Below are 24,341 nucleotides of genomic sequence, written 5' to 3' on the forward strand. Positions count from 1 at the left end.
TATCGTTTGCAAAGCAAAATGCTAATCAGGAGAGCAAAGGGAGAAGGACAATGAGATAAACCCACCCACCTGGATAGTTACTTACCTATTATCTTCTCTAACCAAGAGGGAGATGTGATTTACTTCTCAGTTTTCAGTCTGAAGTTATATGTATTAAATATGCAATGGGTAGACTGCCATTTGCACTGCTTTATCAGAACATGGATATATTAACTGTGCAATGGGGGCTCTGTCTTTTTCTGGCTCTATGAATAGCACTGCCTTCATCCAGTTGCTCCAGCTAAAGCATGGAGGCCATCTTTATTTTTCCTTTTCCTTCACCACACCCAGGTACAACTGGTCACCAAATGTTGTCAGCTCAATCTCCTCTTCCTTCTTACCTCATCATTCCTGGTCTAGGATACCATCCTCTCTGACCTAGCTTTGACAAAGGTCTTCCTAGCTGAGGTCTAGACTACCCTTGACCCATAATCAACACTGTCCAGTGTTTCACTGTGGCCTGGAACATGCTCACTGCTCTTCAATCACCAGCCCCTATGCATCCTTCTCATCCACCAGGTGCCCCTCCTGATGCACTCACAAGTTCTTCTATAATAGGAGTGGCTACACTTGCACTCTGAGAGTTCCAGGGCTTGTCTGTGACCTCCATTAGACTACACTCCATGAGGGTGGGGAGAGGGTTATTTTGTCATGATTGTATCCATGAGTCCTATGTGGACACGCTCGCTCTCTCTCTCTCTCTCTCTCTATATATATATATATATTTATTTATTTATATATATATATATGTATATATATATATATATACGTATATATATATATATATATATATTTTAAAGGGTTAAATGCAGAGATGGAAAAGGGACACCTACCATGTATTTGTAGAAAAACAGAGTTTACAAAAATACACAAGTTGTGTCATTATCTTGGCTGGCTCTTAGAGCAGAGAATTTAGGATGCTTTAACTCTGGAGAGATAGCAGATGTGTCAGTAGATGGAAGACAGAAAAGAACCACTTTGGTTGGGCTTTTTGTTTCTTACCTAAAATGTTTACTATTAACATCCTCACATAGGTTCTAATACTTCTTGATTCAACAGAATTTTAATCAGTACAATATTGACTCAATATTTAAATGTCAATTTTCCAATAGAAATGCATCTGGGGCCCAGGTCTTATAGTAATGGAGCATGAAACAAACCAAGCCAGAAAATGTGGCTTCCAGTTTTCCAGATCTTGACAAGGTAAATTGGTCAATGTGATACTCAGAGTTTTCCTGATACAGCAGGATTCCCCAGAGTAAATCTGTACTGGAAAGCTAAACCACACGCACTTGCAAATGTGTCCGGACAAAGGACTTCTTTCCAGTGTAATCGAAGTTGTTCCTCATCAGGAAGTAGAGCAGCTGGGAGGCCTCGGTCCTGATGGAGCTGAGCTTGGAGTTACAGCACTTAAGAATCTCATAACACAGAGCCGCACACATGTCTGCTCTCCCTTCATAGAATGTTGAGGGAAACTAGACAGGATGAGAGGAAACAGATAAAGCACAGAAGGATCAGTGCTCAGTAATATACCCTTCAATACCAGGAGGAGGAGCCGAAACATCTAACATACCCATGAAACAACTTACCTTATAAATTAAGGATCTTAAGGCAGTGAAGACATTTTTTAAAGCTGTTTCAGACTGATGTTTTTGAAGAAAACACAGGTAGACATCAAAAACTTTTTTCATGAGAGGATTATGTCCATGGTCAGCCAGGAGCTGGTTCTTAAAACACACATTGATGGCTTTGTTAGTAAAACACACCAGACACCTCTAAGTAGGTTTCACACAATTTCAGGCTCAAGGATTAAATATTCTAAGTATTAAGACAACTTATACTTTAAATAAACTCTGTCTTGAATCCTCTAGGAAAGTACAGAATTCTTTTGTAGAACAAACAAATCTATCAGTACATTTATATTTTGGGGATAAACCTCCCAGCAAACTGTAATCCAGTTGAAAGGAAGACTTGCTTAGTACTGACAGGGCAGCTATTTATTAATATTTACTCATTTTTACTGTCTACCAGCTACTGATACAGAGGTGTCATTTGTGACATCTTAATTCCAACAGAGAATTGCCATCACAGGTATGTATTAATTACAGATTAATACATTACTGTGTAATTACTCAAGTAAGGTATATGAAACAGGGCCTCAAAAATGAAGTTACCTCCCCAGGCTCCTAAGGCACTATGCTAAGCTATGAACAATCAGAGAGTTTGGTAAAGTGGAAAATGTACAGGCTTCAGTCAGGTACCACTTATCATGGGCATGAATTTACACAGGTAAACTGAGTCTCGGTATCCTCATCTGTAAAATGATGACCCTAAAACTGACCTTGAACACCAACTGTGAAGACATGAGGTCAAGTGTAGAAACCATCTTATACATACTTTGATGTAGCTCAATAGGCGGTAGCCAGCAGGGTTTTAACATTTTGTAGATTTTACTTATCAAAGAAAATAAGAAGACTATAATTTGCTTCTAGTCATTCAAGATTTCCTCATGTCAGTAGAAAATTCACACAAATTAAACACTTTGGAAGCCTGGCTGGCTGAAATTCCCATCAACTGCATAATATACACAGTAGCTAGAGGTGTGACCCAGCAAGCAGCCAGTAAGAGCTTTGTGTCTAAATGTGCGCGATACTAAAGAGGACCACCTTTCAATATGGACAAGCTGTCTGAACAAAGCTCTGTGGGGAGAAGGATACGTGTATGCATTCTGCACAAGCAGGCAGATGCGACATCAATTTAAAAAATGTCAAGAGGCCAGTATCTCAAACCAATCTTACAATTTGGCCAAATGAACAGGGGTAATTTATGTCCAAATAATTTTGCTACATAGCAAATTATGGTTGCAGTCATAGTTTCAGAGCAAGATTTACCTTGTCTTGTTGTTGAAGGGATATTTCTCCTCAAGGAGCTTTTGGGTTTTTAGGTCCAGTGAATTGTGGCTATATCACAGCTGGCAGAACACCTGGAATTCCCAGTGATCTTTCTATTATGAAATACTAAGGTACCATATTGAATTCCACCATGTGAAAGGGGAGCAATTTAATGAACAGAAAATGGGTCTAATTAAATGAATATGATCTAATTCTCAACCATTAGCAGCTATACACACACACAAGGAAACAGATTTCCAGTGTTTCTGGAAATGCTTACAAGTTTTATCTATGAACACCATTTTCTTAGGAGCTGTAGTTTGAAAAGCCTTGCTTTTCTCCAGCATTTATATTCCTAATTATGACTGGATTAAGATTTATGTGAATCTGGAGGTGAGACTTCATTTTCTTAGCACTCTTTGCTGGGGCTATCCAGGAGATATGGTTTCTACAAAAATTGCCAAGCTTCCCAGTTCTGCTCTCTGAATTGGCCTGTGTTTCTAATGTTTCTCTACTTTACTTAAATTTCTCCACCTTTCTCTCTCTATGGTCAGGTTTTAGTCCTCTTTAGCTCTGATCTCAAAACTTGTTTGCAAGAATGGAGTTCAAACTCATTTACATCATATATCCCATAACCTGTTGTAAACCTCAAATGTATACAATATAACTTATTTTTAAAAATATGTAAATAACCTCCATTTAAATGGGTGAAGGACCTTTTGTCCTAGACACACCCTAGTTTCCTAACTACTTGCCTTTATTTTCCAATCATTTTTTTCCCCTCTGTCTCTGTGTCTCCCTGCTGCACTCTCATCAATTAGAAGGTCACATACATTAAATACGAACACATCTTTGAACATTCAGAAAGGCCCACAGGGGGCAAAAAAGCAAAACAAAAATCACCCTTAACTGTACCACTCAGAAATAACCACAGTTAACAATACAGGGTATCTTATTTCTATCTTTTTATCCCTATAGACTCTTGTTGAAGATGGGAAATTTTCACTTAGAAAATTAAATGACACATTAGAATAACATAAAGGCAGGGCTTATTTCTAGCAATAAAGTGGAGACTGCTTATCCAGGAATTCTCTGTCTTGGATTCAGGTTTGACAGTTGTAACATGGTCTCTTATGGCGCTTGATCCAGAAGATGGGCCTTTCAGAAAATGAATGCTCAATATCAGTAATTTTAAAAGATCCAGGAACACAGAGGAAAACAAACCTCTGTCCAAACAAACGGGTGTCCAAATGAGGTATCTGGAACAAAGTTAATTTAAGACAGCAAACTCTTCTCATTCAGACAGCATTTATCATTATATACAAATCGATTTTAAAATAACTTTAACAAGTCAGTTTGGAGAAGAGCCATTTCTGTTTCAGATGTTTGCCAATCACTAAGATGACCTAAGCCTCATGTGTCGGCAGACCAGCTTCACAGTTGTGCAAAGCAGATCACAAGCTGCCTTGCAAGCCTTCGACTACCCATGTGCTCCTCCTGTCTTGGTTCCTTTTGTTGCTGATTATGTGTTACTTCTCACTGTGCAGTTCAAATCAAGAGGAGGCACTAAATGGAACTGCTGAAAATACATTTCCAGATTAAATCTGTGAACACATTAAAAATATTGTAAACTTCTTGAAGGCCAGTATTGGTTTGGGATTGTGTTAATAACAGACATCAGAAAAACCATATTTTCCTGCATGTGACAACCTGTTTACAAAACAAACCCTTTTATGTACTGAGATAACATGTGTGAATGCACACAGATTTGTAAACATCTGTCACCTGATAAGTGTTTGGTAGTTTTCTTCTGTCTGTGTAAGAGATCATTCAAACACCTTGGATCTTTACTCAACTCACCTCATCTTTCTCTCTCATACACACTCACACACATATGACTTAGTGGAGAACATGACCTTTGGACAGGCCAGTTGTGCGGCGATCTTGGGCAAATTTCCTAGCCTCTCCCAGCCACGATTTCCTCGTCTGTAAAATGTGGGATAATTCGATCTACCAGGCAGAGCTGTTGTGAAGATTAATGCCTAAAGCACAGAAGGCACTCAATACACAGCAGGAAGCTAATGTAATAATAATAACCAGAATTCTGGGATTAAATCTTTCAAACATTTTATCTTACTAAGAAATTGATTTCTGGATTGTCTTTGGCAATTTATTAGATGTGGCCAATTAAGAGTAAGTAACCGCAGTGCTATACCTGCTGAAGATGACTTTCTTGAATTATGTCAGCTCACTTACTGCTATAACTCTTCTGATGTGTTCCAACTGATGCCTCAGCTGAGTAAATATTTGCAGAGAAAGATCCCAGTGGCTGTGGTGCCAATGGGCCTCTCATATTTGTGAGTCTAAGCCAGGGAAGCCTGTCTTACCACATGGCCCAACATCCAGTAATGCCATAGAGTGCACCATACATTTGCCTACCTCCCAGTGGGAGGTGTTGAGCTGTAAAAAGGAAACATTTTTTGCATGCAGGCATATAACCCTGGACAGAGATCTCCTTAGCTCTAAAAGCTCAACCTTCCCTGGGTGTCTCAGGGGTCAGGCCCTTTGCCATAGGACCAGAGAGGAGCACACACAGGGGAAAGTGCTGTTAACCTGGAGTTCATATTTGAGCTCCGACTGCGTTCCCATTCCCAGATTGGAGGCCAGATATTTAGAGATCCAGGAATAGTGACAAACACTCTTCTTTACTATTAAGCAAGCAACCTGAAGGGGGCTGAGTTAGAACTGCAGGCTGTTCTCACGGGTGCCACTCAGACTGCACTAGTGCCCTGTGTGCCCGTAGCTCACCCCATGATGCTGCTCCGCAGCTCCAGAATTTCCTGCTTATTTACTGGGTGGGGGACAGGCAGAGAGGGGAAGAAGGTGTTGCCACTGCTGTTCTGAACTTAATGGTTCATGTTTGAGACTGACACTGGTGTGCATAGCCAGATATTCACTTTAAAAACCTTCCCTGCCTATTTACAAGAATTTTTAACTAAAAATACCCAAAAGAAAATAGAGGTTCTGAAGCCTTTTTCCTGTTTCTAGTAGAGGCAGTGTAATGGTCAGGTCTCACGGCCACAGTTTCTGATTCAGTGGGTCTGGGTGGTGGCCCAAGGATTTCCATTTCTCACATGTCCCCAGGGCTGCAGCTGCTGCTGGCCTGGAGACCACACTCTGAGAGCCTCTGTAGTAGAGGCTCTGGGTGCCAAGGCGTTCCTACCCCTGAGCTCATTCTGTGCAAGCTCATTCCCAATCTCTCAACTGGGCTCCTAGTAATGGGTTTCATGGGGACAATAGTGGGGTGGCGGCTAAGGAGAGTAAGGTATATAATAATAAAGTGCCAGGATGTCAGGAAAACGATCATTACTCTTCCTAAAAGGAATACGCTTTCTGAGTAGTGGAAACAAGTAAAGCAGAGAATGACTTTGGTTCTATTTTCTGAATACCCTTGCAAATAAACAAATTGCTGCAATATTTATGACATATAAACACTCATTCAATTTCTCCTTTCTATAATAGAAATAGAAGTAATCATTTAGCAAGAATGAGAAGTATTCCTAAAAACAGGAGAGTAGCTGAAGAGTCCATCTCCACTTATTTGAATATTTGCTAAAACTTAAAAATAAGACCAAAAAAAAAATCTTTCATTTTCTATCTCCAAAATGTTTTTATCGTTTAATTTAGTAACAGATAAAAAACTGAAAAGATGAGCATGTTTGTCTTTATTGCTCCTTTCCATATAAAAATCTAGTTTAAATGCGAAAACATCTGGATATATTTAAAGAAATTCAAGGCAGAAATACCTGAGTAGGTGCCTATATCCATCATCCTCAAGGTTCGAGCCAAGAGTTAACTGCCTTCAGAGATGGTGTTTCCACCATGCCCAAGCCCACAGCACACACTGACCAGTTACATTTTATTTCAGGGCATTCAAGCCATTCACTGTGGAATGATTTCATTAAAGGAATTTAAAGATTAATGGTTTCCTTACAGGGACAAAAACAATTGCTGATGTAAAAATGCAACACAGTAGGTGTGTGCTGGTTGAGCTTACCCAACAGAATGAATGTGAAAAGGTAGAACTCGGGCCACCAACAGCTGATTGATACAAACCTTAAACGCCAATGTAAATAGAGAGAGTGTGTCCAGAGCCGTCAGGCAAACCTCAGTAGCAATGTTGGCTTCAAGTAATGACTGGTGCAGAACATCTGCGTCCGAGTGGCCATAGCCTGCATGAATTACAGCACAAGATTACTGCCCAGTGTTCAGAAGGCAAGGCTGGTGGGACAGGGTCACACAGTCAACTTTTGATTATTTACCAGGGGGCCCACTTTGGGACCTTGTCTCCCTGTTTGCCTTTTTTTTTGGTGGGGGAAGGAAGGGAGACAGTAGTAACAATGTTTCCATTCAATTATAACTTTTTTCCCATTCTGAAAGGGCAATAGCCACAGCAAACATTGATTATGCACTTTCTGTGTGCCAGCCAGGATTCTATGAACTTTACACATGTTCTCTCATTTAATCCCTCAACAGCCCTGTGAAGTATGAGCATTGTTGAACTGTTGGTACAGAGAAGGAAACGAAGGCACAGAAAGGCTAAATAACTTGTCTAAAGTCACATAGGTAGTAAACAGTGGAGACAGGACTTGGACCAAGACAGGCGTCAACCGATTCTGCTGTCCGGCAGGAGTGCTGGTGGAGGCTAAGATTTCCAAAGCTTCCCATGTAGGCGGAGGTCACAGCACGACACAGGTTAGGAAAATGAGCCTGAGATCAGGCTGTTGCTCACCGAGTCCTGCTCTGCCACTCCCCTGCTGTGTGGCCTTGGCAAGTTATTTGGCTTCTTTATAACCTCAGTTTCCTCATCTGTAGAATGGGGATAATACAGTGTCTACCTCAAAGGGTGTGGTGAGGATTAAATTTTTTAATATTCGTGAAGCTCTTAGAACAGTGCCTGGCACACAGTGAGTGCTATGAAGGTGTTAAGTCAATAACATCAGGAGCTATGTTATCAGCAAGGCTCATGAATGATAATCAAGAGTTGACTGCGCAGGGCATAGTACTCTACTCGCTTTAAGAAAAAGCATAAAAGCCAACATGTCTGAAAGAAATGTTCAGAAAAAGAAAAGGACTTGAAGAATCTGTCATTTAAATTTAGCTTAATCATACATAATTTAAATGGAAATGGAAATCTTCTATAAGTGGCAAAATCAATTTAGTACTGATATAAATGCAATTTGACATACAATTTGAGATATTAAATTATGAAATGGTATGCATTAGCAGAAATACATATAGGGATGCAAAGATGTTACAGTACTGATCTAGATTTCAATGAAAGATGGCAATATAATAAAACACCATGTAATGTCTTTCTCCAAGGAGCAAAAATAAAGCAACGCTTATTACTTAAGTAATTTTCCTAGTACTCCAGAGAGGAGGACATTTTGTACATAGATCAGGAAAATGAAGTACAGAAAACCTAGGAAATTTTCTCGAGACCAGTAATGGGAAAAAACCAGAATCTACACTCCAAATTCCTTATACAGGTCACTGTATCATAGTACATATTATTGGGAGAAAATCAAGTAACTAGCATGACATCATTCTGACTTAAATGTCAGAATTATAGTGTTTTTTAAAAGGCTACAAAAGAGCTTTTTAAAGCTACAGAAGTGATTTTTAAAATATGATAGAAATGCTGTTGTGTGCTTTTGTCTAATGCTGCTCTGCTTTCACAAAGGTGGGGCTGAGATCTGTTTGTGGAGCACATCACTCCCACTCTGCAGCACAGCCTGCATCTCTCTAGATTTAGTGAGGATCTGCCATACATCTGGCACCATGCTAGCTCCATTTCATTTTTGCTTTTTGGGTACAAAATCTCCCAGAGAAAAGAAAGTTGGACACGTTGAGGTACTAATATTACTTGCACTGCCATGATGGTAAGCCAAGGCATGACTTTATTCAGAGAGGTTTGTTTGGTAAGATACAGAGACAATGAAAGGAAAACAAACAGGTCGATGATTACTGTTAAAGTGATCACATACTGTGGTAAGAGGGCACACACAAAAAATACAACACCTGTTATCAGACCAACCAAAATGATCACACAGATCCAAGGGATCCTTTCCTGGCAGCTGCCATTTGCCTTGAATGAGTTTTCGTCTAGATTCAATTTTAACAAGGAAGTGGCTTTGATTATTTTAATTTATTTCTCTGCACAGAACTGTCCTTCTCTCTGTCTAGATCACCTACAGGTGAAGCACATCTAGGCGATCACTACCAATGAGATGGCCTGAAGAATGCCCATAGAATTTAACTACTCCCGGCTGAACGCCTGAAACAATTAAAAATTAGAATTTGGCCAGATGCTGTTTTAAAACATATCACCAATGGACTATGCTAATTGAGTTATTATCTAATTACGTATAGACATATGGAAACATGGTACCAGGAAATGTTATTACACCATCTATCTACTCTCCTTCAGAGTCAGATTCATACAGAAATGGTTATGCCTGCCTGAGTCATACAGGCATCTAAAAGAAGTGGTCCTTTTAGCCACACTTTGTTATGCTTTGCTTTTCCTTCAACTGTTTCATCTAAAAAATCAGCAGGGTTCCTGAGCTAGTGCTATTTTTTTAAATCTCTAAAAATAATTGGCAGCCTAGAGAGGCTGTCCCAATCACAGAGACTGGAGACCGTATGTCTCAAGGCCTGGAACAGAGCTGTGCAGGAGGAAGACTTTAATCAAGTCATCATGGTACAGACCAACGCAGGACAATGAAGCTGAGTTAGTAAATCCAAGAAGAGGCAGAGATATTTCTTAAATTATGGGTTGGCAACGTTCTGAAAGCTGATTAAGTAGCTTTTGACCTGGGCAGGTAAGGCCTGTGGTGTGAACCACACGGATTTCCACCAGGGGATCGTGGTGCCTGGGGGTCTGCACTGATTCCCTCCACCTGGCTCTTCGGGAACAGAGCCACAGGACTTCCGCAGGGATGTGCCATCTCTGGCACACACGCCCTGGGCTGCTTTACAGACCTTCGGATTCACTGCTCAAATTGATACAATTTTCACTCTATTGTCATTCTGACAACACTTATTCTAAAGTTCCCAAATCTTTTAAATACTCAGGGGCCACGGATTAAATTTGTCTACACTGAATTAACCTAATCCTGTTTTACAAGCTCACGTTACCTGCATAGTTCAACTGAATAATGGTGTCACATCGGTGAACTTCCTCCCTCCCCACCACCATGACATCAGAGGTAATGTGGTGGGTAGGACGGAAGCCTGAGGCCACACACCTTTTCTGAATGCCAGAGGACATTTGGGATAGAAGAGGAGGTCAGAGACATATTCCTACAGGGGGCACTTCCATGTTGATAGCTGCCTCACTATGCAACCAAAATTCTTGCTTTTATTGACTTTTACCCTCTCTAGCCCATAATGTGAATCCAGAAACATAATAAGTTTTAAGAGAAAATATAAATACCAAATGACAAGGAATTTTCTTGCTGAAAGAACTCTCCAAATAAGACCTAGTCTATATATATACTAACTCATGGCATATGGTTTTACTGAGTGCAAACATTTTTGCAAAATATCAAACTGATCAACATCTACACAATCTATTATTCATTTCCATCCCATTTTTGTTGTTAAAAAGTTTTTCTCACAGACTGGCAAAGAGTAGAGAACAGAATAGTAACATCCCAAGGCAAAATTTATGTCATTTGATATCTGCTCTTTGATCCACAGACGAAGAAAACAAAAATGCTCAGAATGCCTTGTGGAGACACGGGCTCTAATCTGAGAGTTTGTACTTCAGGAGGCAGGGGTCATACCATCAGCTTTCTCTTCCCTGTGGCCTTTTTAAACCGAATGTTGAGCTGCATCTGAAAACGGGATCTCATATGAAATAAAGGGCCCAAGTGAAAATACTTGGTTTAAACACACCACACATCTTAAAGCCCTCTGCAAGGATATTACAAATGACTGACTTTAAACATACACTGTAGCAGACCTTCTCAACTGAGAGCCCATCAATTGCAAGAAACACCAATCAATGACAGACTACCATATCCAATGTAACGTAAGATATACCTGACTTTGGAAACGCTAAAAAATGCACAAGAATCAAGGAAACACATATCAAAATCAAGGAAATAAGTGTTTTGTTTATAAACAAACTTTTTTTCAAATTGAAGTCTCTCTGTCACCCAGGCTGGAGTGCAGTGGCATCATCTCGGCTCACTGCAACCTTCACCTCCTAGGTTCAAGCAATTCTCCTGCCTCAGCCTCCAGATTAGCTGGGATTACAGGTATGTACAATCATGCCCAGATAATTTTTATATTATTGTTAGTTTTTTTGTTTTTAGTAGAGACGGGGTTTCACCATGTTGGCCAGGCTGGTTTAGAACTCCTAACTTTAAGTGATCTGCCTGCCTTGGCCTCCCAAAATGCTGGGATTACAGGTGTGATCCATTGTACCTGGCCACAAACATTTATTTACTATTTTGAATATATGTTAAAAGCATCCAAGCACATTTTATCCAATTTTAAAGATATATTATGTATGATTTAAAACTTCTGAAAAATATTTTAACTCAGAGATGTCTACATTCTTTGTATTTTTCATATTAATTCAATATTATATACAGTAAAGGAATTTAATGATTGTCTATATTCATTTTCTTGCTTGTGCTTCATAGACATCAAAGACGTGTCAGAGTTAAATGGGGACTGGCAGCCATGCCATCAACTCAGGACATGCTTAAAGTGACCTGGACAATACCCCAGCTGGGCCTCCTCTAGCCTGTTTTCACACCTCCAGCTGCAAGTGTCCACATGAGCTTCAAAGGCAGCTCAGCACATGCCACTCAAGGGCAGTTCAGTTAGAAAATGCTTTCTGATTCTGATCTGAAATAGTATCTGCCACTTGACCCAGTAATCTTTAACTGCCCATTAGATCGAATCATATGAAAACCAGATTTTCTTTACATGCTGCTACCTCCTGGCTGGCGTTCCCCACATCACACCAATGGGAAATATGAATTATGCAAATGAACTTGATGTATTCCAAGAACAACACATGACATCAAAGTAAACATAGTGTTATTTTATATATATTTTGCAAATGTACCACTTATTTGCAAACACGTGTCACTTAGTTTTCACCTCATAATGTGGTTTATAAACATGTACATGTATACACACACACATATACATGTTCACGTACGTACAGTAAACACTCCCTTCTCTTTGTGGTTTTATGCTATCACTGTGGTTTTGTGCTATGACTCTCAATTTTTCATTCGACACAAATCTCTTCCAGTGATACACAATGAGCACAAATTACACTAAATATGTCAATGCCTAAGTGTTCTGAAGTTTACTTTCCATACACCTGAGAGATGACCCAAACAACAAACCTGTCCTTTAAGGGTGTTTTTCAAATAGCTAACATGACTTGGCCATCATGGGATTGGGCATGGGGATTTGCTATTTTACTTCCTATCAAAATCAAAGAGTAAAGACAGGTTCTTGCCCAAGTTCCAAGTGAAGTGTGTGGGGTGGGTGCCTTCTTCCACATCCTGTTACCAGTGGTGATGGGGACAGACCTACACAGGATTCTGTTTCCTGTGGGCTTCTGCTGCACCCTGCTGGTCACGCTGAGTTCTGACAAAGCCTTTCCTACTCTACAGGAAGGGGAAATGAATAATACAGATGTATAGGGACACTTCCTATTTTTATTCTCTTCTGAAACAAATGCATTTTGGACTCCTAGGGATCCCTGGCAACATTCTCACATATTGGAGCTATGTCATATTGGTTGGCCCAACAGAAGGTATTGCATTTGTTGTTAAATGGGATTTTTTTAAAAAGACATACATGGCCATAAATTTTCCAAAAAATACCCAGGTACAGATGTAAACAAACATGTACATATATACACACACACATATACATGTTCATGTACATACAGTATGCACTCCCTTCTTTGTGTTTTTTGTCTGAGTTGGCGATTTGGAGCACAAAGAGCTAGCAGAGGGAAAAGATGAAGCCACTCAAACTCATCATGAGAATTGGAGATGTAAAACAAGGCTGAGTTCTAGGAGATGCAACAACTTAGGAGACAACAGAACCAATTTGGAATAAGCAGGAATTGTAGGAACGCTGGCAAGGGCTAGAAGAGTCTGCTACATGCTGTTTACTGGCAAAGCAGGAGAAATGTGACTGAGGACAGTGTGCCACTGAAAACTGACAAAAGTAGAGGGAGGCAGGAGGACAGGGCTCTGTGGGTAGCAGGAAGGCAGAATGGGAATCAGCTATGTTAACAAGGTGGCTTTTGGCAGCAGCAGCAGCACCAGGCCAGCTGTCTCTCTCCTCCAGTTCGAGTTACCTCCACAAAACCCATTTGCAGTGGGAAGAGCTGCTGCATATCCAAGTGGATTAAGGTTATTTATTCACATGTGGACCATTCATTTAATTTTTGTTTGTTTTCTGTGTTTCCTAAATGATTATCTTTGGAGGTGGAGTCCTGGTGTACTTAGAATTTGTTTTAAAGTGCTTCAAGGTTTAAGCGTTTAACTGATAGTGAGTTAGCCTCTGTGTTATAGAAAGTATTTAAGCAAAGGAGGTCCAGCAGGTCCTGTTTATCAGTAGGATTGAATTTCTGCTGCTAAATGGGAAAAGAAAACTAAAAATAAAAATTAAAAAAACCTTGGTTTTTTTTTCTTTCTTGTTTTCTGGAAATGGAGTTTAGCTCTTGTTGCCCAGGCTGGAGTGCAATGGCACAATCTCAGCTCACTGCAACCTCAGCCTCCCAGCTTCAAGCGATTTTCCTGCCTCAGCCTCCCAAGGCAGGAAACTACAGGCATGCACCACCATGCCCAGCTAATTTTCTATTTTTAGTAGAGACAGGGTTTCTCCATGTTGGTCAGGCTGGTCTCGAACTCCCAACCTCAGGGAATCCGCCTGCCTCAGCCTCCCAAAGTGCTGCGATTACAGGCATAAGCCACCACGCCTAGCCGGTTTTGTTTGTTTTAACTCGTATTCTGCAGAGCTGGCAAAGCCCCAACAGAAAAGATGTTAAAAAATCAAATCCTGTAGCCTTAAAGGTGTCACTAAATTTACATTCTATAGCTAAGTGTAGAACTCAGAACTAGCATTTTATGGCTACCAACTCAGTATGTGGCAGACTGACATTATCTAAATTAAGCCTGGGATTTTATCAAGAGCGACTACCCTCATAACATTTCTTATTTTTCTATTTTTTTTGAGACAGGGTCTTGCTCTGTCACCTAGGCTGGAGTGCAGTGGCACAGTATTGGCTCACTGCAACCTCAGGTTCCCAGGTTCAAGTGATTCTCACGTCTCAGCCTCCCCAATAGCTGGGATTACATGTATGCGCCAATACACCTGACTAATTTTTGTATTTTTAGTAGAGATGGGGTTTCACCATGTTGGTCAGACTGGTCTCGAGCTCCTGGTCTCAAGTGATCCACCTGCCTTGGCCTCCCAAAGTGTTGGGATTACAAGCATGAGCCACGGTGCCCAGCCAATCTTTATAACATTTAACCTTGATGGAGTAGAGGTGTGGGAAGCTGCTTTGTTTTGATTCCTCAGGTGTCTTACTTTGAACTATTATTAATACAATGCATCGGAAACATTGCCTTTACTCTTGGCCTGCATTTAAAAAAGAGATGTGAAAATCACAGTGAATGGAATTTATTATTAGACATGATGGGAGGATATTAATAACCATGTATTAAAGACAGCCCTTGGAATGAAAACAAATAATTGTTGAGATAAAACAGTAACTAGCTGTGTCATGCTTGGAGAAGAGATAGAACAATCTGGAGAACACAATGCTAGCAGAAATGGGATTTATTATAAATGACCTCATTAAGTTTTCCTGTGCTGCATGGTTGATATCTTTCAGGTGTTCTGCTTTGAGAAACCCTTAAGAAAACACTTAAATTACTAGAAACAGCACACAATGCCTTGTCCCCTCTGCTGATTGATAAAAGGAAATTAAAATTATGCTCCTCTGTGTTGGCAGACTCTCTATTGTGAAGTTAGAAAGCCCCAGAGTTAGGAAGGCAAGATGAACAAAAAGGTCTTGGCTTGCAAGTGAAGCGGCCTCGTAAGCAGACTTCAACCTGATTAAATCTTACCATTGTCTACAGAAATTCCAAGCACACTTGATATCTTTCTCACACTGAAAACACAGAAAAAGTCACTTTGTTATTGGACGCTTTCCACACTCTCACAAATTGATTCATGGGCTTTATGTTTTCACAGCAGTGTAAGGATTAACATTCATTCAGAGTTGGAATGTCAGAATGTGGACGCTTGATCAATTACATGCACAGGATCAGGAAGGGTGAAAGAAAACCATCCCAAATGTTCTCAGGATTTGCAGAGGAAAACCAACTTTAAGTTGGTTCTAGGTGACGAATCCAAACATTATGTTTAGACTACTGGAGAATGGCTGGCTATGGACCTGGCCAAGTTTTGTTTTGGGAATGGGGAAAGGGTGAGGCACTTTAGTGCTGTAGTTGAGCATGTTCCACATTGTGTCACTCCCAAATGCTGAGGACGCTCCTCCAAGGAAGGGAACTGTGCCATGAGCTCTTCATCCTACTTGCTTTGAGCTGGAAGAAAAATCAAGTTGGTGATGTGGTAGGTGTGGCCTGGGGCTCTCCCCTCTGAGATGGCACATAGATGGCTGGCTGTTACGATGGTGTGTCATGGGACTTACTGTGGTTAAAAGTGAGAGAGTTATCCAGGCTGCCCAGCTGCTGCAATCTGGCATGCATCATTCCTGTTCTGTTACGGGAAACAGGCAATGTCTGAGATTTTCGATCATGAACTATGGGTCCCAACCCCTCCTGGTTCCTGCAACATGAGTGAAATGGGATAGAAGCAAAAGTTAGATGTGTTACACCGCAGCGAGACGGGGAGCGTTAGTGAAGCCAGGACATGGCACGAGGGAGATGGCCATGCACTGACCGAGTGCGGCGGAGCAGCCAGAGACACAGACAGGTGGCAGCTCCTACAAACTTCACAGCAAAGCACCTGATGACCCAGAAGCAAAAATCAGGCCAAAGCAGGGACCTTTTCACTTTTAGAAAGTACTTTAGAGATGCTACTTTGAAAAAAGTGAGCATCGCTCCAATGCAGTGCTAATGGTTAGTGTTCTGACAACTGACAAAACGTCACTAATCTTTTTCGATTATATATGTTCTGAAAGAGCTAAAGACATGTATTTATTAAATTTAAAAATGCATTGGAAGACACAGAGAACAAACATGCAATGGAGGGGATTATATGAGTTTTAACACCTTTATTCTTACCCAAGTAGGAAGGAGAAGAGCCACACACTTTGTTAAACTTGTCAGCAGTCAAGTGGAGAAAACAGAAGAGTGATTTGGGTTAGCAATCAAACAGCTAACTTCCTGCTGTGTACCATCACCAGAGCAGATGAAAATGAGACCAGGGCTGCAATGACACCTGTCCCCTGTCCCAGAGCCAACCGTCCCCCTCACTGTGTTATTGTGTGTAGAAGAACAGGGACATGCATGGACTACCATCAACCGCATGCTGCTGGGTGACTTCAAAGTGACAACGAGAAGGCACAGTGTTCATCAGACTGGACCACCATGGATGGCAAACATGTACAAGGTTCACAGTCTAGTTCAGGATCTGATTCACATGCAGCAGAGACCCATGGCAATTTTTGTATAGAGCAGAGCATATCTTTCCACAGTGCATGGAGCAAAGTCACACCATCTCCACTCCCGTTTTCCTTGGCCCATCTATTTTTAAGGCAGTCCACACTTTTATATGCAAATATATACAGGGTGCTTATGAAATAGGAAGATTTTCTTTTAAGTAGTTAAATTTATATTCACTAGAAAAAAAATAAGTTAACCATTTTACAAAACCCGATTCTAAAACATTTTGTTGGGACAGAAATCTTCAGCTTCCCACATTCACCGTTTTAAGCTGTGAGGCATTTTATTCTACTTGGCACAATATTTTCCAAATGCCATCTTGTGATGTAGGTGTCACTGCAAAAATGAAGCTAACCTAGCACAGTGGCTTTCTGTTACAGAATTTACTGTTTGCCCGTCTTCATAGGACAAAGTCAAGGAGAATATAAGTCAAGGTGGGACATGGTGGTGGTATAAGGACACCTTGTATATACTTGCATTTAGTACTCCAAAAGGCAAATATAAAATTACTGTTGTGATAAAAATAAGGCAGTTAAGATTAGAGAACTTTAAACGCTACCACATTTCAATGAAAAGTAGAAAACGCTAATAGGAGGAAAGCACAAAAATTCTAAATTTTCTTCTTTTAAAAAGAAAACATACACCTTTACGTCTTAACATAAAATGTGATTCTGAAAATTTCTCAAATATCCCCAGAAAAGAACAATGTTAACCTAAAAAGAAAATCTTCACATTGAAAGAGAAAGTCTATTAAAAATCCCGGGCCTAGACCATTGCTGTAAGACAAAATTATCAATATATAGAGAAACAAACATCAATTGCAACTAAATTTTTAAGTTTTTCTTAAAACATGTTTACGTATAATAAAGCTGCCAAAAAAACAGTAAAAAAAACCATAATACTTAGACCAAGACCCCACTAACACACTAACAAAGAATGGCTCACAACACAGAGAAAAAACCAGACAGACATTCCGAATGGCAATGAGGCAGGAGGAAGAGCTTGGTAAGGACAAGAGTGCTGTGAAGAAACGCCAAAGAAGGCGCGTCCAGCCACACAGCCAAAAAGGAGTTTCTAGGTGGCTGGTTCTGGGGGCCAAGTAGAGTGACGCTTTTCACCAGGGAGCCCTGGCCAAGAACGCAGAGTGCTTATCACCCAGTCAAGAGTAAGAAGAGGAAAGGCTCCATTGCAGAGAAGGTTTGTGGAAGTCCACACAAATTTGAGATGGACTGAAAACATGCTTTCATTAAGAAAGAAGAGTGGTTAGGTGAGATTTTAGCATCTTTGTAGTTGGGAGCAGGAACAGTCAAAATGACCTTGGAAAGTCAAACAGAGGAAGAGAAATCATTAAGGAAGGAACATAGGAAGAAGAACTGGGGAGAAGAAGCTGGGAAGGAGACAGAACAGAGCATGAGGAAGAGTTTGGACAAGAGGATGGAAGGGTAGCCACAGTCCACTAAAGGAACACTTTCCAAGAGACACACGTGAGATGAAATGAGACAGGAAGCCTGGAGGAATGCCGACCAAAGACGCTGCTGGGTTCCGTGGTAGTAATCCAAGTGCTTGCCACTGGTCCTCACGGCCACTTCCATGAATCCCAACCACCAGCCACCACTGATGACCATTCCCACACAGTCAGAACCAGGAAACAACGTTTCAAATGAAAATGCCCCACAGTACCTGGCTATGTAACGCTTCCCCATGTACTGGAACTGGTGCAAGCAGACTCTGCAGGCAAGACGAAAATCATTAGGGAAATGTGAAGAGAAAATTATTTTTAGGACGTTATTTATCTAGTAACAATAACAAATTCAACAAACACTATGTCTGGCACCAAAGTATGTCACATCCTATTCATTCAGAATGGTTTTCGGGAGTCCTCTGAAAAGTCCCTTCATATCCAGGGAAATGTATTAACCTGTGAGGGAAGCCCCATTTTGTGTAGCTGTCAGTGCCATGGTGGCTGGTTAAAGCATCACAGCTCAGAGGCCCATGACTGACAGGACCGTCCATCAACTCAGAAGCAGGGATTCACTCCACGGCCGTGTGTCTGAGAAAGCATGCTGACCACCACACACACTGTTTTAAGTTACTTATTCATCCTCATTCACATCTATATAAGGAGCTCTCTATTTTGGCTCAAGTATATGGACTGGACCCCATACACATCAAGATATATTTAAAAAAATATATTTAACAACATTGATGTTTTTAAAAAATCATGTATTTAATGTGGTAGTTAAAACAGTGTCTGGTGAGCTCCTCTGGTGTTGGATCTCGTTTCACCACGTAACTCCCGCCTTTAACTCAGCAGAGGTCAGGAGACTATGATCCAAGACTGTGAGTCAAGTGTCCTCTGAGGGCCAGGCCCACAGTCTCTCACCTGTAGTTCCAACACACATGAAGCTCTGAAAACCAGCTTCCTCCTGAGTTCATGCAAATACATTTGGTGCCAAAGTATGACCCAAAATAATAGACATAAAGCTACTTATAATTTATCCAATTATTATGAATAGTAACAGTGCTGCAGAAATATTTTTTAACTGTAGAGAGATGCTGCTGGGATGTTATGGGATACAGTCTATGTGTAAATTTTTCAGAAATCCAAAAAGTTCTGAACTTGGAAAATCATCTGGCTCCAGGAGTTTTGGATAAGGGATTGTAGATTTATGTTTCTAAAAGTAAAGAGCTTAAAGGAAATCAGAAACTTACACTGATGAGCCAAAATGAGATAATAAAGATGCTACATAAGATTTCACTTTTATTTCTTATATTTTAAAATTATAGCAATTTTTCTGACCCAGTTTCTTTATCAGCTTAAGTTAGGCTCAACTTGGAAAAGCAGTATCTACCCAATTCAGCTAATAAATTTTGTGTTATTTTATTAAGATGGCTTATACACATACACACACCCCTCATGTAAAACAAGCACATCTCTGTGACACTTTAAGGGTGACCACTGATCACTGGGTCCTAAGTTCTGAAAATATGTTTTAGGGCAGGTCCATGAGAAAGGGCTTAAGGAGTAAGTGAGGATGTGACATACACTACTTTCCTGGTCCAACTACATAGTATTCTTCACGCCTCTTAACGATCCAGAAAAAATCAAGAGGCAATGAGCAAAGAGAAAGCTACTTACTCAGATATTGTAAAAAAATCCATAAGTTCAGATGTTGAAGCCTTGTTCCAATATGTAAACAAAGCATCTAGAAAATAAACATTTACTTAGAATCACAATACATATCATATACATTATGGAGAATCACCTATTGAGAAGATGGGAAGAGACCTTGGAGGATAGGCCTCCAAGCCCTTCCCTTGCCCTCTTTTACAGCTGACCACTCTAAACTGGATATCACACACTGGAGGCCTATTCAACTTCCAGATGCTGCATTTGAACATGTGAACTTTAATTCCATCATACCTCATCTAGTGCTATGTTCTAGCACGATGTTCATTTAAACTTAATGTAGCATGCTCTTAAATAGACTAGAAAATTCAAAGAATACATGTGGACATATAACCTAAAGCTGGGCTCTCTTTTCTCCTACTACCGGATCTCTTCCCAGAAGGGAATTTGTTGAAAATCTTTGCGTATTACACACATGATTTTGCTCTTTGAGTTTTAACTGAACAATACGGCTTGGATCTATCTCAAGTTTTTCCAAGCTGCCTAATATTCCTTTGTGTAGACAGACTGTAATTGAGTTAGTTTCCTACTGATAGATATTTACTGTTCTCCCCACCTAACTTTTTGCTTTATAATTATGTTTCAGTGAACATCCTTTTATGTGGGTCTTTGCATGCATGTCTAACTATACCTACAGGATAAGTTCTTTGAAGCGAAAGAGCTGTACCAAATGGTATGTGCATTTAAACTCCTGTATGTGCCGTTAACAATTGAGTATTACTGTCATTTGAGTGTTATCATTTGATAGCTAACCTTTTTTGCATCCTTATATTTTACACTGAAGTTGAGAAATAGGTAGAGATTTCTCTTAGGAAAAAGCCAGAGTCTTTGGGGCCTGAGATGAGCAGAGAGAGTCACTGTGGGGATGCTGATGGCTCCTGAAGATGACAGGCTTTCACTCAACACTTGTCAAGAACAATGACAGGCAGGAATCACATGAGATATAGGCCGAGAATCTGTTATATGCCAGGCACTGTGCTAGGTACTCTCACAATTTCACATAGATTGTGCCAACTAATCCTTACCATATCTGGGGCAGAAAAAAGTCCTCATTTACAGATGAGCTAACAGAGGCTCAGAGAAATTAAGTAATTCTCCCATTTACCAGTCTGAAGAATCATGGTTGAATGGGAATTTTAATTGCGTGCATCTGATTCTAAAGGCCGCTTGGCCTATTAGACCAGTAACAAGGGTGGGCCAGAGGCTTCCATCTTTAGGGGTTTTGAGTTTAGATTCCAGAGGAACAGACTCTGGCTACTTGAAGCTGGTAGGGTGAGCCCCCAGGGAGCTCAGTGTGTGCTGGAGAGCCTGGTAGGATCACCCTGCAGGCCTCAGTGGTCACCCTCAGCACACACCAGACAGAGGGGCCAGCAGCATGGGCACCGATGCTGCCATTCCTTGCTCTGGGCCCTGGCTACTGGTTGCAGAGAGTGGGAAGACAAAGACAAGCTCTGTGGAGAGGGAAATAGCACAAGAAGGACCTCGAGGGAGGGCCCAGCATGTAGAAAGTGTTCATTAAATGTGGAAAAAATGACAGAGTAGCTACAGAGTCACACAACTTATTTTGGTTGTCTATGTGGTAACTATCTCCGGAGGCAATTTCTCTCCCTAACCCGTATGACTCACAAAAGCCAATTGTAGCTAGATTTTTAGAGTTAAATGTGAAAATGTAAATAACACTGCTTTCAAAGAAAATATGAGAATATCTTCATGACCCTGGGGGTTGGAGAAGATTTCTTAAATGGGCTGCACATACAACAAATTCTAATTATAAAGGGAAAATGATAACTTGAAGAAAATTGAGAAGAAATATATTCTAAAATCGTTTTGAAGAAGTGGTTTCATTTTAAAAATATGTGTTTGACTTCAAAGAATAACTTTCACTTGAATTCAAATGTTCTTGTATATTTGTCTTTAAAAAGCAGTTATGTTCTTATTACAGATCATATTCAGTATTTGAAATTTTAACTATTTTAAAGAAAACTTTAAACAAAGGAAAAACAGGATTCTAGTTCTGGCTAAAACTCATTATCACCATGAAGCAAAGTTTAGAACTTTTGACTTAAATGGGAAGAATTTCAACTTTATAAACACAAATATCAGACTAAGTGCCCTAAGCTAGTGGATTTGGTCATCATTCAGGGAATGTCTTGCTCATCTGTTCTTTTTTTTTTTTTTTTATAAACAGCACTTTAAAGTAACAAATCAACAGAAGAATGAATTACCCAGTCTTTAACTATTTTAAGGGCAAGCAGGTTTTTTTCTACCATCTGAGCTAAAAAGTCAGGCTGTACGTTGGCTTGGGTCGCGGGAAAAAAAAAGTCAGGCTACTAATGCTGCTGAAATGGAAGCTTGATATAAAAGAAATTCTATTCTCAGGCAGAAATACCTTCCACTGGATGTTTAGTACACATCTCCCGCCCCCAGATATAAGCAGCACAAGAGGCCTTCAGGTTCTCAACAAATGGCACTTTGCTTTCAAGAGAGTTCATCTTAATTCAATCACCTTAATGAAGTTCACAGCATACTTTTTAATTCGTTGTAGAGAAAATAAGATTTTTGCCAAGGATAAGAACTGTGACATTGTATAATGGGATTGTTTATATTACACAGCCAGATACACAGATGAGCTAACAGTTGAAGCTGTCCTGTCATACATATTTGCAAGCCTTATGTGGTCCAGATACAGCATTCATAGTTCTGCTCATTCTTATTTTAAAATGTGGTTGTCAGACCCTTAAACAGAAACATAATCTACGATGATACCACCATTTCCATTAGAAAACTAAAATAACATCTCTCCCTTCCAGTTTGAGCCAGGAATATCATATACACTCTAAATGGAAGGAATGCTTAGGTCCCCCTACAACATACATTCTAATTCCAGAGACTGACAAACACACTTATGCAAGTTGCCAGTAAGTTTGTTTGGACAAATAAAAAAAAAATTTTTTCATGATGGAGTCTTGCTCTTGTTGCCCAGTCTGGAGTACAATGGCATAATCTCGGCTTACTGCAACCCCCACCTTCCTGGTTCAAGCAATTCTTCCTCAGCCTCCTGAGAAGCTGGGACTACAGGCGTGTGCCACCATGCCTGGCTAATTTTTGTATTTTTAGTAGAGATGGGGTTTCACTGGATTGGCCAGGCTGGTTTTGAACTTCTGACCTAGGTGACCTGCCCTCCTCAGCCTCCCAAAGTGCTGAGATTACAGATGTGAGCCACTGCGCCCAGCCTACAATTTTTTTTTTAAGTCAAAAGCTATTTTATATATGTGCTTCTATCTCCTTTAGTTAAGATGGTAGGTCCCAGTTTAATATAAATTTCAGAAATAGGCCCATCCACATTTTAGAACTTATTTTCTAGAATAAAAATAATTAAGGACATGATTTTCCCACAATAAGGCTCTTATTTCTATTAAATTTAGTCAATGAATATGCCTTTCAAATAAGGAAGAAAATCCTTTGAAATCTTTGTATCATTCCAACTCATTGCAAGTTAAAAACAAACTAACCAAATACTGAAACAAGCAAAACAGAAATCTCATACTTTAACCTACCATCAGACATGCTCTTTAAGATGTAGAGGAAACACATCAGTAGGCTTTTAATCTCAGACTGGTCAAGTTTGTCACAGCGAACCACGGAATTTCCCAATGTGCTACTTTGTTGGTGCTAAAAAGAAAATATAGGTGATTTTTCTACTTAATTATGGGAGGAAAATGTGTTTCCCTTTTCTCCCTTGGAAGAGAAAGATTCTTAGAACTGAGTCAGATCATACACATTGGAAGGTGCAAGTAACTTGCTGACAATTAAACCACAGGCACCCCTTCACCCAAATATAATTCACTCAAACGCTGTCCACAGAAGCCCTCACTTGTCTCCTCAGCATGCTCTCCTAAGGGACAAGTAGAAGGCACAGATCTTTCACAGCTTTAGCTATGCCAAGTAAAACCTTCTGAGATGCCAGAATATTGAAACCTCATGCAAGAAAGTATGTGTGCTAGGATCAAGAACAGGAACCGTGACTCAGAAGACACCACACAACCAGCCACCTCCTGAGGACAACGGCGGTGGCTGGAACAGCAAGTGCCTGTGGTGCTGCTGTGCCCAAAGCACCCCAAAGCCTGGAGCCCAGGTGCCGTCATCCAGGGTGCATCATGGGGTGTGCTGTGGGCACTGCTCAGGGAACGCAATAGGCAGGTGCCTGATGGGGACAAACAGGGACACATCAGCACAGCATTGCCAAAGGCCCTAAACTGATGAGGTCACTCTTTCATCAGCTTAGCTCAACACTACAAACGTCAGAAATCTTGGGGCAAACGAGAGGACAATTCTGCCACTAGGCAGCAGTTTCTCCTGGAAAAAAAGCAGAACAAGATTCTCATCATGTGATTGCAAATGCAGGAGATTTAAGAACTCTCCCAGTTGAATTTCCATTGAAATTTTTTTTTTTTTTTTTTTTTTTTTTTT

General features: G+C 40.3%; 1 protein-coding gene across 37 annotated transcripts in view; it reads right to left on the reverse strand.

The window, feature by feature from the left end:
* The window catches only part of DOCK9 (dedicator of cytokinesis 9), a 296,457-nt gene that overhangs the window by 39,041 nt on the left and 233,075 nt on the right, over nucleotides 1-24,341 (reverse strand). For 19 of the 37 annotated variants that reach the window (XM_017503539.2, XM_017503532.2, XM_017503519.2 and 16 more), the window contains 7 exons: nucleotides 23,429-23,543; nucleotides 19,821-19,887; nucleotides 18,362-18,409; nucleotides 15,706-15,842; nucleotides 7,047-7,162; nucleotides 1,629-1,766; nucleotides 1,332-1,514 (listed from right to left, as the gene is read on the reverse strand). In XM_017503539.2, coding sequence (XP_017359028.1) covers nucleotides 1,332-1,514; nucleotides 1,629-1,766; nucleotides 7,047-7,162; nucleotides 15,706-15,842; nucleotides 18,362-18,409; nucleotides 19,821-19,887; nucleotides 23,429-23,543 — 804 coding nt within the window. Of the gene's footprint in view, nucleotides 1-1,331; nucleotides 1,515-1,628; nucleotides 1,767-7,046; nucleotides 7,163-15,118; nucleotides 15,163-15,705; nucleotides 15,843-18,361; nucleotides 18,410-19,820; nucleotides 19,888-23,428; nucleotides 23,544-24,341 lie in introns of all 37 variants that reach the window. The other 18 variants (XM_017503546.2, XM_017503543.2, XM_017503542.2 and 15 more) reach the window with 2 other exon arrangements.

The sequence above is a fragment of the Cebus imitator genome, unplaced genomic scaffold, assembly GCF_001604975.1.
Source record: "Cebus imitator isolate Cc_AM_T3 unplaced genomic scaffold, Cebus_imitator-1.0 Scaffold312, whole genome shotgun sequence".
NCBI classification, from domain to species: Eukaryota; Metazoa; Chordata; class Mammalia; order Primates; family Cebidae; genus Cebus; species Cebus imitator.